Here is a 20,200-nt window from a genome sequence, read left to right as displayed (position 1 = left end):
GCCGAGCATGTAATAATCAGTCAGTCCTTGGCTACTTAATCAGCATCATGAGATGTTTTTACATAATCCTGCCATATGAAATGATCTTAATGCTTGTAAAGGCTCACTGCCGCAGCGTGCCTCATTACCTTGGGACATTGGTCATTTCATTTCAAGGGTCTGAGTTTCATTAACTGCTCAACCCCCCCCCCCCCCCCCCCGACCCATTAGCAGAATGAAAGCTCGCCCGCGACCATCTGGCTGCCAACTAGACCTTAAAGCTGCTTTAAGGCTTCGATGTGTTTCATTCAAGGCAAAGTTGCAATCTAGGTTGTTCCGGCGGAATAAAACAGGAAATGAAGAAACGTGACGATTGAGGAGAGAAGAAAGCTGTCACGCAAGCACGCGTTGGATTTGGGTAATAGATTTGGGGTTTATTGATGGCTGTTGAAACTTGAGGAGCACAGGTGCAATCATATAGCGTGAGATTTCATCCGTCGCAAACTCAAAAGAGCAGGTGCGCTTTTTACTCATCTGCTTGATACATGATTTGTTCTAAAGAGTGGTCTATTTTTAAAATAGCATCTGCTTGCAGCTACTATTTCCGTATCTTCAATAAGTTCTCTCCGGTGCCTTTATTCGCATCCTTTTTCTCTCTCTCTCTCTCTTTCTGCTCTTGCTTCCTAATTTGCTTTTATTTTGGTTTACCGATGCAGATTGCTACAGAATGATGTGCTGTTCATGAGACAAAACACAGAATATGCATGTTCAATTCAGGTCTGGTTTGTGTCAACTGCTACCGTAGTTCCCGTGAATTATTCTTGAAAGTGAATTTGATAAATACATGAATCAAAGAGCAATTTGCCATGAAATTTGCTTCATGGATGATCTAGATGCTTTTACCTTTTCCAGTTAGCCACCCAACCAAAAAAAAAACAGGCCTTGGCCCAGAGTGATGAATGCTGTCTGGTTAGTTTATTACAAGCGGACGGGTTTTTCACAAGTAGCACTTGAGGACTGATGTCACGCTGTTAGTCATATTGATTTTTCAAAAAAAAATAAAAAAATCTATTGTGTCACTTGCCCGGGGAGGTCAAAAGTCAAAAAGGACTCAATGTACAGCAGGGACTTGCTTAGTTTACACCTTACCGAGGAAGAAAATACAAATTAAAAGAGTTTGTAATTGCGTAGGTTTCGAAGAAAATACTGTCACATCTTTTTGGATAACAGTTATGGTTTGCAGGGACTGTAAAACTGAAGACATGACTGATCCAAACTGGTATTTTAAAAGGCATATCTTAGACATGATAACGAACCTTTGCGTTCTGAAGAATTGGCCCCAAGGGTGGCATACACACAATAAACAAAAGGAGTGCAAGGATTGAGCCTTGAGGGACGCCACATGTTGGATTCACAACTTCCAATGGTCACAAAAGACCACCGATCTGCCACTTGAAGTTTATGAGAAGCTAGATGACGCAACCGCACAGCAAAGGAGAGAAGTCAAACAACTAACTGAAAGAGGGTCAGTATTTGATTCCTATGCTGTATTTTTAGCGTTGTCATTTGTCCACTGAATTAATATTTTTATGCTTTCATTGAATTTCAGTGAGAATGTACATTTTGTGTTATGATCAGTGAAGAAACATTTTATGATCACTATGATATATGTTATGACTAAGCAACAAGATGTTCTGACTTGACTTATGACTTGCTTGATCATTTTTTTCCCCTCACTAACGTTGGACTTGCTTGAGATTCAAAGGTTACCACTCGAGTCCTATTTCGGACTTGCATATATGTGACTCACTCGACCCTCTGGTATCCCACTATCATTTATTTTGTAATTTGTATAGCAACCACTGCTAACTCTGGAATGTATTGATTGTTCCTCCTATAAATTTTATGCTTATTTATGTTGTAAACTTGTGTAAATAACTGCACCACGCTCGGCTCCCTTAATTGGCCCTGGGAGACAAATAAAGTTTTCTGAACCAGAGTGTAGACAAAAAAACATTTATATCGATACATAATGTAACATCTTCATGAGAAACTGTGAGGAAGTCGGAGTACTCAGAGAAAACACGCACACGCGTGGGGAGAACATGTGAGGCGGATGTGCTGTCCTAACCACTCAGCCGTGACGGCATCTAAAACCAGAATTAATACACACAATGCAAATTTGGACTCATGTGGATGTTATTCACATACAGTAATTTATTCCACAATGAAAGAAAACGAAACAAAAGCAACCTTCTCGATAAACAAGTGCAGATAATCATACGAATTATCGGCCATAACATATGTTATACATACATATCCAAATGTATATGTACGGAAACGCCTTAATATCAATTTGAATTGCAGAAGCATACTCACAGACTGAAAATAGCAGACATTTTAAAATACTACTACTACTACTACTAATAATAATAATAACAATAATAACGATAATAATAATAATAACAATAATAATAACGCTATTAATATTAATATTAATATTAATATTAATATTAGTATTAATATTAATATTAACATTAACATTATTATTATTAATAATAATAATAATAATAATAATATTAATAATAATAATAATAATAATCCTCATCATCATCATCATCATAAATAATGCATCAGATTGTTTTTATTCAAATTTATAATTTACACATCCTTTCTTGTTTTAAACTTTTGAATTTTTTTTTACATTTGAAGCACGTTGTGAGTCATCTACTAAGTGCTAAATGTAAAAAAAAAAAATACATAATTGCCAATCAATGTCAAGTCGCCTGCCTCGCTAAAATCTAAATGGAACCAAACCCTGTTATCTCCTGTCTCTTCCCTGCTATTGACAATTTTACTGTCACTAAAAGAGCCATTAAAAGAGACCGTATCCAGCCACGTGTTCCTAATGTTGTGTCCTGAGAGTGTCACATGACTCAAATGAACGTTGAAGCCCCCCCCCCCTCCCCCCCCCCAAATTCCACGGAGGTTGTTCCGTCTTCTGACGCTAGGAGTAGGAGCTGTCCTCGGTGCTGACGACTCGCTCTGCCGTCTTCGTCCAATGTGCCGCCAGCTCTCACAGCCACAATCCGCTTACTGGGCGTCCGAATTAAACCAGGACCTCCGCGTTTCACTTGATTATTATCGCCTGTCGCCGTGAAGCGGCCGAAGGAAAAAAAAACAAAACAAAACCAAAAGCGTCACGGATTCAACTTTGCATTTTTACGGACGTTCAAATCTCACGATTTGCTTTCCCTTCGTCTCCGTGCTTTTTTTCTTTTTTTCTTTTTCTCCCTATTTTTTTTTGGTCGCCCCGCCGACACAAGGACGTTATTTTGTCGCCGCGCGACCTCGACTTCTAAGAAGAGCTGAATTGTGCGAGACGAGCTTGCACGTTGACGAGCATGCTGGCGACGCTTCTCGTGCTTCTCGCAGCTGCCGCGGCCACGAGCCACGGGCGAGGTAAGAACTTACGTGCACTTTTCTTTCGATTCTTGTCCGTGTGTCGAACAAAAAAAAAAACAGCACGGGTGCAAGGTGCTGACGTCTGCAACGAAGCAAGCGGGGTGTATATTTTATGTCTATTTATGCTTTTTTTATTTGACAAGGAAAACCGAAAAAAATGTTGTTTTTTTTCTACCAAGCTGCGCAAATGAAACCAAATTGCACACACAAAAAAAAAAACGGGTGATGGTAAAAGTCATCCACTGACTTATTCTACAAAGTTAGTGGCTCATTATAAATAAATAATAAATAAACAACCATGCAAAACGTCATCTAGTATGTGAACTAAGCTTGGATTTAAGTCAATTAAACCAAACTACACGGAGAGAGAAGCCAAAAGTGTATTTTAAATTCAGACCCTGACTTATTCCACAAACTTGATGTGGCACATCATCGATTCATCAGCATGAAAAATATAATCCAAAATCCATCATGCAGATCCATTGGACTTTTTCTGCATTCTGCATTCAAACCTACACACATAATGAATCCAAATCAGCAATTGTTAAAACCTGATAAACTCCTAAAGTGTGCAGGAAATGAGAAAAAAAAACAACCCTCTTCCACAGGCTCCATTGCAAGCAAAGTATTACTAATCGCAAATGGATCTTTATTCAGCCACTCCATCAAACCACGCCGAGACTCTTTAAATAAAGCAAAACACACCAAGAAACTCATTTTAACTGGCCACAAATCAATCAAATATTGTATTCCATCCATCAATTCCACATGCATGCGGGGTGTGTAGGAGTTGATTGGAGTGCCCAGCAAAAAATAACAACAACAACAAAAAAAAAAAAACAAGAGCCAGAGAGTGACTTATTTGGCCGCGGAGGTCTGTGTGACAGACGGTGTTCAGTAATAAGACTCTAATCCTCAGGAATTGCTGAAGATTATTGACCAAGCTGTTTGACACAGTCGAGTGCTCGTGGGAAGTCGCGATGGATTCACGCACGGTGGCCTTGTCCTAATTATTTTTGGATTGTGCATCTGGCCTCACCTTCATCCTTACAAGCAGCTCGCTGTTCGGATGACTTCTCGTCAACTTCGTCTGCGTGCTCGAGTACGACTTGGGAACATTTTGCCGGAAAATGATGAAATATCGTAAAGCGAAGGATGAGACCGATAGCTTTTCTGAACCTCAACTTCAAAAACTCATTTAGAATGCGATAGAAGGAACAACTCTGCCGGCTAGGAAAATAATAACAAAAGAAATTGTGATTGTTTGCAAAAGCCGACTCCTGGGAATGATTGTCACTGGATTGTGCATTTTAGATTACGGCCATTTCGGTGATGCTTTTTTTGGACGCCCTTGTTTCGTTGCAGCCGTTCATGGCTCAGGCTGAAAAAAGGGAAAAAAACAAAAAATCAGTCTCAAACTAAATGCGAGAAGTGTGAAAATGAATTCATATTGCGTGTGCCTATTTCATTTGCTCCTATCGCAGCCTCATCTCAAATGAGGTGCAATTCGAGTGCAGCGCCTGCCACAATATATTACAGTATCAACAAAACAAAACAAAACAGCCGCTGATTGAATATCAGGTGGCGGAAATGTGCTCTATCCCTCGACTGGCGTTTCGACGTCCGTAATGGGCAAATGCAATCGTTTGTGTTCTTGCCCTTCGCCGCATCCATTTGATATTTTGGAAATGTTTGATTGAGTAAACACTAATGCACAGCGGTGAGGAAGACGTCGGAATAATTGAGTGTTTCACCTGCATGGTGTGTTCCGTGCTCAAAACTCCAGGGAGAAGAGAAATGCAGGAGGCAACTATTTTTAGCGCCAAAAAAAAAAAAAAAATACAAATTTTCAGCTTCCATTAGTGAATTTGATGCTTAGCCAGCAGAAGCCAGCTCATAGTTTTTCAATTTTTAATCATCTGTGTTTTTAAGAAGGTCAAAATGGCGCGCAGGTTCAAAAGCGTGAGCTGCTGCCGGTTGTTGTCGTCGACTTGACTCAATTTGCAACCCCCCCCCCCAAAAAAAAAAAAAAGCTGACATTCAGTGCATTGAGAAACTCACACAATGCTTTCATTCGCCAGTTTGAGTTGCGCACATTAGCGGCGAGAATTTGAGAAGATGCGAATTGGAGTGACAAAAGCATCTTTGTCAAAGCCCGATGGAGTCCATGTGATGCACGACTGTCGTCTTTCTGTTTTGCGTCTATTGTTGATAATATTTCTTTTGTTGACGCTTACCTGTTCATGTGATTGGCTTCGACATGCAACGACACAACCGGCAAACGACAACGCTTTCGAGGATTATTCCTTTGTTAATTCCTTGGCGTTGCTGCTTCGGCTTATTTTTGTTCAAAGTCATGACATCACATTTTTTTTATTGTCAACGCAGAGAGAAGAGGATAGTCATCTAAAACCTTTTTTTTTTTTCCCTTGATTGCTTTGCCCGAGCTTTGCCTAGATAACTTAATGAGCTTGATAAGTGAGCCGCTCGGCGACAACGTCACATGCAGAATAATTAGTTTGAAACTTTTTGCTAAGTGTGACATCTGCTCACTTGCGCTGTGCCTCATACCTTCGCAATTATTAATACTAATTTTTTATTTTTTTTTTAATTCCTAAACATCGATAAAATTGCATTTGGCACCAGGGCTGGGCAATTTATTTTTCCCACGCCAACATGCTAACCTCAATTGTGCTTCATATTCTTTTAATAAATTGACCTTAAGCATTAAATTGTATTCTTTTATTTTTACATGCACTTTTCTTGCTTGTTTGAAAAGGACATACAGGAAAAATAAAAACATAAATAGGCCTATAAATCTCTCAAATATTAGGGGGGCTGGGATCCAATAGGGGGTGCTTGACCCCCTCAAAAATGGGCTAAGAACGCCCATGGTTAGGACTTCCACCTTGTCCCATCTTGAAACAGCAAATGAACAAAATGACAAGACACTAAAATTGAAAATAAAAATGTTGTTAAAGAATTGAAAATGCATAAATGAATTTTTAAAAAATCCTTCATTTTACGTTGACAAAATTAACCAGAATAATTTTTGTCAATTAATTTCATACATGAGCTTTTGAGGTTCATTTTAAATGTAATTATTTGACATTAATGATCCTTTTTTTTTTTTTTTAAATCTTGCACCCACAAATATACTTAAAAAAATATAATACTAAAGCTAAAAAAAAGTACACTACAACAGTCATTTCGAAAAATCTAAAAACTAAAAAAAAACGAATAAAGATGCTATAAAAATGATTTAAAACTACTGAATTAAAAAAAAAAGTTAAAATAAAATAAAAATAACTATAATAAAAAATTCAATACTTTTGTGCCCAAGAAAACCAAACACATTTCCAGAATATTGAGGAAGACACATGATAAAAAAATGTATATATATATATATATATATATATATATATTTTTTTTTTTTTTTTAAAGGATGATAGTAGCATCTTAAAACACATTTATAATATCAGGTCCTGTTAAATATTTATGTGTTGCATCCGCTGAATTTTTCGTCAGGCCTGCAAAGCCACTTTTAGAGTTTTATAAAGTTTAACGACACTGAGCTGAGCCCTATTATCTTTACGCCAACACCTTATTGCTTCCAGTTAACAATGATCAGCAGTCAGAGAGTCAGGCATGTTTTATCTATCCTCAAGCTCATTAAATGACTTCTGAGCAGCTCTCCATGACATCCCACTCAAGGTAGAAAAAAATGTTTCCAAGATGGAAGCTTGAAATTCACACGCCAATAACAACTTCTGTCTTAGTCGTTTAAGGGCAGAAATCATTTCCTCGCACCGGATGAGGCATTCGTGGATTGACAAAGGTTATTCATTACTCGGCCATATTCAAGTCAGAGCCGAGGGAACAAAAGCGTTTTTTCTCCGAGGCTCCTCCTACACACTAATTTACTTTTTTTCCCAACCACTTTGCCAACTACAAATGTACGGTGAATGTGCATTTATGAACTGGCAAATTGATCAATCTGGCTGATCTTTTAAATCACTTTATTGTTCAACTCTGAGCTGTAAAATTTAGTTGTAAAGTTCGCCAATATTATAAAACAAAAAGAAAGTTGTAATTTTTTTTTTTAATTGCCTTCATCACAAGCAGCCAATGATTTTGAAATGTTTTTTTTTTTTTTTTTTTTGAAGGTCAAATTTCCACTTAATAATCTTTAAAAAGTATTTCATGTCTAACTGAATAAATTATTTGCCGTCTAGAGGACTATCGTGCGATTTTTCGAGTATTTCAAGGGCTGCTCATGCTCCAAGATGTTCATCAAATGTGCTGAGCTATCGGGATATCACGAGATAATTCTTCTCCGGCATCGATTATTGCTTGAAGCGGCGTCGCCCCCGTAATTTGAGGGGAGGTAATGGAAATCACGCAACACCTGTTTGTTGGATTGCTGGTGATTAAGTTCATCAAGGACTATTCAGCATCTGTGTGCTGTCATAATTAGTTGAATTTTCCCAAGCCTTGTCACTTCTAAATGAGAGTCATTATGCCAGGATGACCCCCCCCCCCCCCTTCCGCCCTTGACGCTCCAAGACTGCGACGCACGCCTTCCTCGGCCCCTTTCTGCGCCCGTCTCCGTCTCTTTCACCGCCTCCGAGGTGGAGCTCACAGCTTGGCTGAATGCGACTCATTTTCGTCTCTTCATGTGCAAATGCCTCGCTCGCTCCGGCAAGAATGTTGCGTGCATCCTAATTTGAGTCCTCGCCGCACGTATTGCTCCCTCAAAAGTGTGAAGGTTTATTTGTCAAATGGAAAAGAATTTTTTTTATTTTTTTGCGGGGATGTTTTGGGATCTCACGGCAAAGAGAGTAGCTCCCGGCGAAATAAACCTCAGTGATCTCAGCGCTCAATTTTCGGGGAGATTGCGCACACAAGAAGCTAGTAATACGATTTTGAATGAGTTTTTTTATTTATTTATTTTTTTTTATGATTTATCAAACCACGACAAAATTTGTACGCCTCACACTTTACGTTTGTTCGAATATCGATATATTTGAGGGTGGAATAAATTTTTACGTCGCTATTGATCCTTATTTGGTCCTTATTCATCTCAGACATTTTAGAATCCGAATAACTGCGGGATTCTCGGAATGTTAGTCTCAGTTGTACTCAATTCTTGATGTTCAGCGATAGCCGTGTCTTATATGTATGATGTATTTCCTTAAGCTTGGCAACCAACTCTGGAATGTATTCTAAAATCTATAAATCCCGATTCTAATGATGATAATGATGGCTTGACGCCGATGTCGAAGCCATTGTGGGAGGAAGAAACTGGCTTTTCCCCAAAAAGCATTTCCCTTCCTGTTTGTATAATCAGTCTCACAGATTGGATAGGCCTCAAATGGGTTCCAGATAATTATGGGAGAGGTTTTTTTCTGCAAGAGCCAGTCATTTCACTCAATGCAATCACCTCCAGAGTTGCTGCAAAAAATAAATAAATAAATAAATAAGAATGAAAAAAAAATGGAATTGGCAGCTCGGTGGTTAGCGCTTAATGTTTTGGATCTCAACGCTCGTCGTCCTGTGCGGAGTCGGCATGTTCATCCCGACGCTTGTGTTGATTTTGTCACGGTGCTCAGAATTGTTTCAAAAACCATGTCATCTCAGGTCAACTGAGGACTCGAAATCGTCCGTAGGTGTGAATGTGAGTGTGAATGCTTGTTTTGTCCGTATGCGCTCCATCTCACCTGCGACGTTTGTCCGTATGCGCTCCATCTCACCTGCGACTCAAATGAATCCAAGCAGCATCGAAAAATGAGGAGATGGAATTCGAATGCAAGGCTGCTTCATTTATCATGTTTTTTTCCCCCCCGCAAAACAAAGAGAGCATAGTGGAGCAGGACCTCCTGCAGGGTGCGTAATGGACTCAAAAAAAAAAAATGCTTGGCTACATAGCGAGGGTACGCACGTTCCAAATAATGCTTTTTTTTTTTTTTTTTGCGGTAAAATAACAGCAGATCAAAAATGAAGAGCTCTCTATCGCTTTGTCAAGGCAGCACGTGAGCACCGTACTTTCTACCTGCTTCAATCGATCGCGCTGGCCGGACACTAAAAAAAAAAAAAAAAAAAAAAAAAAGGAAAAGAAAAAGGAGAACATGGCCGCTCTCCCCCAGGCCAAGGCCGCTTTCTGCACCTTTCACGCTGTGAGCACACCTCTGTAATCTGGACTGGCGTGCTTTGTGGCTGCAATGGGGATGCCTCTCTGAAACGATTAGGCTTGGGGACAGCGCCGGCACTCATCCCCTCTTCTCTATGCCAGATTCCATCTCGAAAGCATTTCATCTGTGGCGGCGGGAAGGCGCATGTGGGGTGGCTCAGCACTGTGTGGAAAGCAGCAGGTAATAGGCTGTGTAATGTGTTTGGGGGGGGGGGGCGGAGTTTTAGTATTCACAGTTAGTCCTGACCTCTGGCGATGGTGCCACCCCCGCAGTAATTTCCTCGAGAAAGATGTAATTGAATTCATCGGGATGAGTAAACATATTCTAAGTAGTAGAGAAAGATAACAGTGTTGTGGATAGATCAAGGAAGGGAATTGTATCGCCGTGAGTAATTGGAAATAGTTAAGACAAACAAGAAAAGAAGAAACTTTTAATTTCAACATCCCCCCCCCCCCCCTTCGCCATTCTGTCCTCTCACATCTGTTTAGAGCAGATTTAATGGGATGGATTACTCTGAACCGTCTGATACGATCCAAATACGTAACATGAGCTGTTCTTTTATAAAAGTTATTTTCCGAAGAGATGTTACAATATCTTGTCATTGTAAAAATATGAATGTGACGTTTTGATTGGGTTGAATTAGTCACGGAAACAATTTAAACTCGTTACACAAGAAACCTTTCTACGATAAGGCTTGGAGAATATTGAATAAAAAAAATGATAATCCTGATTATTTTTTATTAATTTTGAAAATCATGATTTTTCATTTTTTTTTCAAGCTTTAAATGTTTTTAACTACCAATAGTCAACTTCGACTTACTTAAAATGTAAAAAGTTCGATAATAGCAATAAAATAAAAGCAATATGCTCAATTGGACATGGAGATAAAAAGAGTAGAAGAAGAAAGAGGTGAACTTTATTATTATAATTCTTTTTGCACGGATTAGGAATACTACACACAATTTTATATTGTTCTATTACCCATCTGTATGTTTCACTAAAGCCTTTGTGTGTGAATATGATTTTTTTTTTTAAAGCAAAATCCTTCTCATAGTCGATAATGCTAATTCTTGCTAGCCAGCCAATGTGGTTTTCCCTTGAGTGTTAGCATCGAGCTAGCGCTAAACTTAAAACAAACTAAAATATACAATATTTCTGTTGTATGATTTGTGTTACACTAAACTCGTTAACCCCTTTTAAGCCCCCTCAGCAGAACAAAGACACACATTTGCTTCAAGCAACACAGTACACATGCTTTCTCAGTCCTCCTCCGTGAACCAGCTAGATAAAATACAACAAATATATTAGGGAAGAAAGAAGGTTTGACTTTTGTTCTGTAAATGTCAGCGACGGCATGCTATCATTCTTGTGGAGGACATTGTGAAGAAAAGCACTGTAGGTATTTCAGTTCAATGTTCCAGCTGGTGTTTTTAGTCCACACAAAAACCCACCTCACACTCGTCAGGCTGCAGTCTTTCAGTCTCTCTTTGGTGAGATGTATTGAAATGAGGTCCCCCGGGAGCCTTTTGTATAATTTAGAGGTTTCTAACATCGACCCCCATCTTGAGAAATATCGAACATTGCCACTCGGAGCAACCGCTGCGTGGTCGGGCAATTGTCTGTCAGTGGCAAGCAAGACCCGTGCGTGCCTCTCCTCGTGATTGAAAGCTGGCTCATTGTCATGGTTTCCATCTGTCAGAGCAGCAAGATGCCTTTGAAGAAAAACTCATGGATAAAGAATGGATTACGGCGGAAGGGAACAGCTGCAACGCAGGTGGACCAAAGCGCTGAGTGCTAAGCACAATCTTTTTTTTTGTGCTCATGATGAGACGAACGTTACATTTCTCACAGGTGATGTGTATAGAAACAACAAACTAATAGGCTACGGAACAATCGGCCTTTCAGATGATGTGTTTCTGCAGCCACTAAAAGTAAACAAAGGCTGACATTTAAGGCTAGATGTGGCAAATAACATTCAACGGCGGCTGCATTGTGGATTAACCTCAGCCGCCACATTGCGAGGCGTGTTATAACACGCGGGATGGGAAATGGCTTCATCGGTGTTGTTAGAGCGCTGTTTGCGCTGTGTCGAGAGATGGCGGCAATTGGAATCGCTTCAAACATTTCAGATCATTTACTACCAATCTGACACCTGCAGTCCACAACTTTAGGTACGAATGCACAGTAAGGCCTTAGCACGATAATAATAATAATTCATAATGAGGGCCTAAATATTCACAAAATGAAATTTGCATGCAAATCAGGCCTGATGAATTTTTTTTTTAATATTTTCGCCAATATCATCTCAACGTCAAGGACGACATGGAAAAAAATGTAGAGTTTTTGAAACACTCAAATGACAGCAATCAACACAAAATGTGGAACATAAGACTCAACGAGCAAAAACGAAGAGCAAGTCCGTCATTTTGGTGCAAAGCTGACATTTTCTGTGAATTCCAGGCCTCATAATTTGACAAACTGCGACTGGGGAGGTCATCCAATCAGATGCAAGCTTCCCAATATGGGCGGAGCATGGTGTCAAATGATTCCTTTTGAGTTTTCGCCATGAAGAAGTGTGTCTGAGCGCCCGTTTATCACACGGAATTATTATTATTATTGTCGTGCATCATAATGAGGTCCACACGAATATTTTGAATGCATCTTGGACTTGGTCCACAGTCACTTAAAAAAAAAAAAAAGAAACAAGGGCGGTATAATATAATAATTTTAAATAATTTTTAAATAATTTTTTAAATAAAATAAATTTTCCCCATGGCTGTATCTCATCCTATTTTATTTATTTATTTTTTTTTAAATATGTGACAGTATATTATTGTATAATCCCATTAATGTTACTCCACCCCAAGCCCAGTTAGCGTGTCACTTACAAATGCAATTTCAGTTGATGAAATGAGCAATTTTCAAGAAATCCTTCTGGACGCTTTTGCGTACATTCGGACAATTCGCCATAATCACGACAATTTGGAAACCGAGGTCAAAAATGTGCTCTCGCGCTCGCTTTTTTTTTTCCGACTTCACTTAAACAGACTGCCGATGCGCTTTCATGCGAACGCACATTTGGTTGAAACGCCTTTGTGTGAGCGGGCGCACATTTTCTAAGAAGATATATTTGCTCAATGCGGTGACCAATAATGCAAAAAAAAAAAAATGTACTGCCGTAAAATGATTTAGTCCCTTCCTTTAAAAAGGTCAGGTCAGTCCATCTGAGAAAATAAAGACGCAAACCCTCGGAATGTCAAGTTTAACGTGCTAATTATCGTTCTAACATTTCAAATTCATGTTTGACTTATTTAACCCTGACATCGGTCGCTAAACATGGCTCAGCGTACTGGATCTTCAGTTCACGAAGCCTCGCTCTTTGCTCTTCGTGCGTGTGTGTGTGTGTGTGTGTGTGTGCCGGGATTACATGTGAATTATAAAAGCAAACAGATGAAAAGGGATTGTGACAGTAAGAGCTGATTCTTGCCAAGGACGCGGCCTTTCACGCAGCACGGCCACAGTAAACCGAGACTGGGACAAATGTTTGAGATCAATTTAAAACTCCCTCGTGTGATTCTCTTAACAGCAAACTTTAAAGGTCACGCTTCAAATGGAAGCAGAACGCTTCAACGCAAAAGTGAATGGGGCAAATTGCCAGGACGTTTTTAACGATAAAACGCGCACACACCGCGCTGGAAAATAAAATTATTTATGCAGACGATTAAGAAATAAAGTGCACGTTCATTAACGTGACTCAAAATACAGCACAGGTGTTTCCAATTGCATCAGACGGAGGGAAAAAAAAAAGAGTTTGTTTGTACGTTTGGCTTGCCCCATCAAGGGTCGCCACGGCGAGTCACTGGCATGATTTGTTTGGCAGACTTTTAACGGCAGATGCCCTTGCTGACACAAGCCAGCCATATTTTATCCTGACCTGGGAGTCCGCAGCACGTACCGCGACGCTCCCGGTGCGATGATATGCTTTGTTTGTTTGTAGCGTCGTTTGCTTGTAAGAAAGTGATGGGAGCAACGTCATAAATAACTCATTGCGTTGCTTTTTCAGTAACGCCCAATATAAATAATGACTTTTTTACTCATTAGAAGTGAGCCAATGTGACGCGCTGGGCAAGATTCTTCTATGGCGACCCCCCCACCCCCCCACCCTCCTCTGTTAGTTAGTATACATTTGGCAAAAAATAAACCAAAATCTATGATTGTTTTACAAAACAAAACAGACCTGAATAAAAATAAAAGTCATTCGCCAAATAAAAAGGTGCTTTACTTGAATTATTAGATCATTGAAGCTTTTTTTTTTTTTTTTAAATGTATTTATTTATTTTTATTTATCTAACTACACTTCTTTGTGAGGGGGTACACGCCAACCGCATACGTGATGGTGACTATCTGAGGAAGAATAAAATGTTTTTATCAGGCATGGGTGTGCAACTCTGGCCCGCGGGCCGAATTGGGCCCGTAGTGTAGTTAAATTTGGCCCGCGAGGCGATTCCAAATGACCACTACTCCATTTTACATTCTGGATGATAAAAGTAACATTCAAAATGATCATAGTCATTTTTAAAAACTAAACATTGGATTGCAATAATAAAATCACGAATAATAAAAATGTTCAATAAAAAAAAAAAATTTGCATTTATATTGTTTTGAAAAAAATGGAATGCTGTCCCGTCAAGTTTTACTTTAGGCAGAATAAATAGGATACAGTTAACGATGCAAAAAAAAACAAAATCACCATTCAAGCCCTTTTTTTATATTCGTGGTTTGAAAAGGAATTGAAACAAAAGCGACCAATTTGAGCTCCCCTTTAATTCCACGGCGAAGATGCGCAGCACAATCACAGGATTTGATTTAGTAATGGGGTGAAAAAAAATGACTTAACAGCATGCAACCTTGGGGAAAGAGGCAAGAAATAATATTTGCATTTCCTTTTTTTTTTATTGAAGACCACGACTGACAGCTTTTCACTTGTAATACGACAAGTTATTATTTTTTTCCCCCCACATGCTGAAATTGAGAGCGCGCACATGCTGTTGAATAAAAAGCTAAAAAGTCCTCGTTGAGAAAGTGGAACAACCTTGTCATGAAAGACAAGAGAAAGAAGAGTTAAACAAGATATTTTAGGGAAACATCCTTGCAGGTATTTCATTACAACAAGTCTGTGATTGGGATTGTGTCGAGCTCAGTAAAGCATAAATGCAATCACGCTCGCAATTCTGTTTGATTTTTGCATTCTTCTAAGATACAAAAGTCCACCGTTAAGTTAGTGAAAGTTCACACGGCGCAATGAAACCTGAACAAAAATCCTTTGCTTGCTCTGAACGCAGCACAATTGCATGACGGGCGTGTGTCCACAGCAGGTGGTGAAAATTCAGAGCTCCACACCAGAAAAGAAACAGCGGGAACACATGGTCAAGTCGGAGGCTGGAGAAAAGGGGGGCCGAAATAAGATGCCGCGCGTAGCTCACGTTATTAAACCCAGTTGGTGTTCGCTTGATTCAGGGTGGCCTCATCACGCCGGTGTTTGAGTCTCCACCTCTGCTTTTCTCCAACATCAACTTTGCATTTGGCGCAGGTGACAGTGGCTGCGATTGCGCGGGATGTGGTGACATTCACATATTCTGTTCCGATCGGTTGGTTCGTTGCCAGGGATCGTAGCAGCAGACGTCTCAGAATATCGGACACGGCTTGAGATCTGTCACAGTCCGTCTTTGGTTGCACGCCGACGCTTTCATCTTGGCTACCGTCTCTCAGTGGGATGTACGACCAACGCTCATTAGCTGTGATGGTTCAACATACCTACTGCATATATATATATATATATATATATATATGTGTTAGGGCTGTCAAAATTCAAGATTAATTTAAAAAAAAATTAACACGATTAAATATTTTAACTCATTAAACTCAGTTTTATTTTTTTCAAACATTAATTTTCAAAACTTGGAAACCCAAATTCCAAATGATCTTTTGCACATGATCTCAGAAATAAACATCTTGCTTAAGTTACCACTGGACCTTGCAAACCAACACTGCTGGAGTGTGGCGCTTACGACTAAATGTACTGTATACATTTTGAGAATTGTGACTAAAAAAAATTCCTGTGAAGATGACTCAGTTTAGAACGTAATGAAGGATCACACACTTCATATTTGGTGATTTTACATTAATTACAATATATTATTCAAGTAAAAAAAAAATAGTAGTAGAAAAAATACGATTAATCGTGATTTATTTGCGATTAAGTAGTTAAAAATTTTAATCGCTTGACAGCACTAATTATATATATATATATATATATACATAAAGACCTCAATGTCTAACTGAATCCCTACTTTAAGTCTGTGGTGGGCGGAGCTCTTTTTTTTCCACGGTGCTAATCTAATGGAATTTCCGCGGATCTTCACCCGAACGAAAAATTGGCTATTGCGTTCATCCCAAAAATCTTAAAGCTTCTATCTAAATTTGTTTTTTTAAATATACGTTTCCCTTTCAAGCCTCAGTCATGTTTTCAAGTACAGGTTTGTGCAATAACGACTCTGTCAGTGTCAGGGCCTCAGATAATGTTTGTGTTTCCGATGTTGTCCCTGTCAAAGCACGTTCACCCACTGAGTCAACAAGTCCTGTCCAAGTTTTGGCCGGGCGGAAAAAGTAAATAAATAAATCTATCTGTGCAGCGCTTGGCTCCAGTGCAATTACTTTCTGTAAATGAAGCACAGTGTGTCCTGTGAGCCAGCTCACCTGAGGTGTGGGTGCTTCGCACATACATTTGTGTCGACAAAAACGGCAAAGCCCTATCTGGAAGGTGTGAGGCTGTTTACCTTTGTCGCCATGTGGATTGATGAGGTGGCTGAGGCAGAGGCAGGGGCATGATGTGAATACTTGGAGAATTACTGTGAAAGGAGGTGTTTCCCCTCGGAGGCGGCTAACTGAGTTTGACAAAGCCGCTTCAGCTGAGAAGCTGCAGGGACGATTCCTGGCCGGGATCCAGGAACGTCGGCTGCACATTTAAAGTGGTGACGAAACGGAAGCGGGGGGGAGAGACAGCTCACAGTAACGGGCTTTAAATCAACCGGCACACGTCGTGTGTTTTATATAGTGTGAGTCCATCCGAGGTGTGTGTGTGTGTGTGTGTGTGTGTGTGTGTGTGTGTGTCGAGTTTTTTTATCTGCAGTATCCCTCACTCTTCATATTCCTCATCATTACAGAGATATCTCGGCACAAAAACAGCCAGAACTGTAACTATATATATTTTAAAAATTGTGACAGCTGTGAAATGTGGACACAAGTCCAAATACATCAGACTAGAATTTAATGTCTGCTCTGGTACTGCTACTCTCCTAGCTATTATTTTTTTTTTCAGTATTCACTGACTAATAGACTAAATGTAGACAGAGGTTGCGGTTTGTCGGGCAAAAAAAACATTTGATCGTAATATTAAAAGGCAAGCATTTAAATGATTCGAAAAAAAGGTTTATTCGTTCCTTTTATTTGGACTCATTTGTGTTTAGAATAGAATAGAATAGAAATCCCTTTATTGTCATTGTACACAAGTGTGCAACAGCAAACACTAATAAAAAGTAATAAGGAGCACTGTGAGGGGGAGTTGTTAGCCGCTGCGTCCATGCGCGCCGCCATCTTGGAACTTTATATGCAACTGCATGCGCTTCCCAAAAAGTACAAATAAATAAATAAATAAATAATAATACAAATAAATAAATAAATAAATAAATCGCGATACTGGATTTTTATGCCACATTCAGTTGATTTTTTTTTCAACAATGTCTCAATTCAATATTTCTTGGCTAGCATGAGAATAATAAGGTTAGCAATTTCTTTTTGCGTATTTATGATATTCAAAATGAAACATTGAATGCAAAAGATTTTAATCGGAATATACACTCAACAGGAATCGTAGTGTAGTTGTGTATGCTATGTCATGTGATATATAAATATATCATTTTACGTATTTTATAATCACCAAAACATCCCACATAATCCTTTGTCATTTCTTGTTGTTTTTTTTCCGTTTTTTTTTTTTGGTTTTGTTTTTTTACTCTGATAAAACCAAAAGATTTGTCATGTAAATAAACACACCTACTCCAGGAAAATAAACAAGACTGTTTCCACGGCAACAGAGTTTTGAAACGCTCACCAGCTTCAAACAAATGTTTTGTGTGTGGGGGGAGGGAATAAAAAGGTGAACACGTAATTTGCGAGAGGCGTAGCGATGCCATGATCCCAAATTTCAGCAGGCTTCATGGAAAGAAGACTCGAATGATGATTTGGAATGGAGTGGCGCAAAAGGATGCAACATGAAAAAAGGGTCAATCCACCAATCCAGCCGACAGACAGCCGCGTCATTACTGCAAATGGATCTCAAAAGGCCTTTTTTTTTTTTTTTTTTTCGTATGTTTGCTCTTTGTCTTGAGCTCCCCGCGGAATTGTTAGCGAAGACAAACCCGCCATGCATCTGAAAGCTCAGCATCGGATAGAAGCCAGATCAAAGCCCACGCTGTGTCGCTAAGATGTTTTCGTTAGAGTCCCGAAGATCGAGGGAGGACCGGAAAGATGAAGAGGACAACAGAGGGCAAAGTTGGCGTCTTTGTGCTCACTGTGTATAATTAGCCTCGTTTCCTGGTAAATTTGTGAAACCCGGAGATGATTTCAGCGATATGGACACAAAGCTTGAAAACGGGCCGGAAAATAAAGCAAGATGTTTTGGAAGTCATTTTGTGGAGTGGAGGTGGGAATAATGAATCAATATAATTTTTTTTAAACCTGGTTCCAAGCTTTGCGTCTCCGAAAATCGTCGTCAACAATTGATATGCTATTGACTGAAACTTTGCGGCATCTTGTCTTTTGGACTACGTTGAGCTAATCATTAAGCAGAACGCTGTCCTTCTTGGCCTTTGTTTTAAACCTCCGCGGTGAGAGTAGCGTCTTAAATTAATTATGTTTGCCTAATGAATAATTAAGCCTGAGGAAAGATAATTTGGCGTTACGCAGCGAGCCAGGCCATTGTTGCATGTTGCTCTGCGTGCCTACTTGATTTCACATTGGGAGTATGAAATGAGATTGAGGAAACAATTAGGCTCCTGTTTCGTCATCTAGCGTGACAAAAATATCACTGTAGATTATGTCTTGACAAGTGCCAATATCGCACGGTGATTTTTTTTTTTCCCCTCCATATTATAACGTGCTATTGTTCTGGTGTCTTATTTGACAGCGTTTCAAATGAGGGGGGAAAAAAGATGGCACCGGCCCAGGTGGTATTGTCACTGACGGCAGACATAAGGAGGCATTAATCGTCTTTTGTCTGTGGAGGTGAGTCATCGAGGACAGAGATTAATCCACCACGGAAGATGGAATTTGAGTCCTACTTGAAGTGGAAATAGCCATGTGTTACGTGTACTGGACTAGCTTTTGAAAAGATCATAGACCAAGGAAATGCAATTTGTGACCTTAAAATTTTTTTTTAAATAAATAAATTTTATATATATATATATATATATATATATACATATATATATATATATATATATATATATATATATATATATGATTTAAAATAGGTGTTCATTTTTATTTTAGTTGCACAATTTCTGAGATATTTTTATTTTAAGTTTGGCCTAAAATATAAAAAATTATAGATTAGAGATTTGACCATGTGTTGTAATTAATAGCTATGTTGTTTCAGAAATTTTTCGAATTTTGACCATACTCACATTTCATCCTACCCTTGAATTTGGCTTTTTTTTCATTTTTTTTTTTTTTTTTTTTTTTTTTAATACTTAGAAAAGAATGTATTATCTTTGAACAGATGTGTGATACATCATAGTGATTATTTTGGCTCCTTTTTGTGTGCTCGAATGTGGTGACTTCTTTCCAAGTGATATATACGGTACCGTGCATATGTTTTAACTGGACCGATACCAGTGACGGTTTCAATTACGCTGTTCCCGTTGATTGATGAGCTCTATGAGTCACTCCTTGTGAAAGCGCAAGAGCCAGGCCAGACAGACAGACAGTCAGACAGAAAGACGCCCGCCCCTTTCTCTGTCCTTGTCTTCTCATCTCCACTGCCAAGCAACTCTTTGTCCCTCTCTGTTGCGAAAGGCGTGCCAAGAAATCATTGGCTCGTCTGAGAAAGGGCAAATCCTTTTCAGCCAATTTAAATTCTCCTGAGCACATAGTGCTGACTATTCCGAACTAATTAATAGACATGTCATGAATAAAAACACTTTGATTATGAGAAGAGGTTGCCCTCTGCCTCCTTTTAGGCTTGTCATTAGTATGAGGACACATGTGGTGAATAGCCAGAGTGGTCGTACCGGCAGCCAGAGACTGCCACAGATGCCCTCGCCTTGATTAAAATTTTTTTTTTTTTTTTTTGCTTCATGTTTTATTCAGCTCTTACTGCATGGACCCAATGCCAATGTCTCTGATTAGCCATACCTGTAACAACGAGCAAGCCGGGGCAAGACAGGACCGGCAAGGCGAGGCTTACTCAAAGGGCACTACTCAAAGACACGTGACCTCGAGGCCCT

At 39.3% G+C, this 20,200-nt stretch overlaps 1 protein-coding gene and 1 long non-coding RNA gene across 4 annotated transcripts in view; one reads left to right on the top strand and one right to left on the bottom strand.

The window, feature by feature from the left end:
* Positions 1 to 2,985: 2,985 nt before the first annotated feature.
* LOC148320310 (seizure protein 6 homolog) overlaps positions 2,986 to 20,200 on the top strand; it is a 70,092-nt gene continuing 52,877 nt past the window's right edge. For all 3 annotated transcript variants that reach the window (XR_015839596.1, XM_088279676.1, XM_088279675.1), the window contains exon 1: positions 2,986 to 3,441. Coding sequence is in view for 2 of the 3 variants with exons in the window: in XM_088279676.1 (XP_088135802.1) it covers positions 3,384 to 3,441 (58 nt within the window). In the remaining variant the exon portion in view is untranslated. The remainder of the gene's footprint in view (positions 3,442 to 20,200) is intronic.
* The window catches only part of LOC148320311 (uncharacterized), a 46,082-nt gene continuing 41,028 nt past the window's right edge, over positions 15,147 to 20,200 (bottom strand). Inside the window, exon 3 of the long non-coding RNA XR_015839598.1 lies at positions 15,147 to 15,452. This is a non-coding gene — a long non-coding RNA (uncharacterized LOC148320311). The remainder of the gene's footprint in view (positions 15,453 to 20,200) is intronic.

The sequence above is a fragment of the Idiotropiscis lumnitzeri genome, chromosome 17, assembly GCF_059441095.1.
Source record: "Idiotropiscis lumnitzeri isolate Australia: NSW breed Sydney's pygmy pipehorse chromosome 17, RoL_Ilum_1.0, whole genome shotgun sequence".
NCBI lineage: Eukaryota > Metazoa > Chordata > Actinopteri > Syngnathiformes > Syngnathidae > Idiotropiscis > Idiotropiscis lumnitzeri.
The sequence above is the reverse complement of the archived record's forward strand: the minus strand, read 5'-3'. Positions and strand labels throughout refer to the sequence as shown.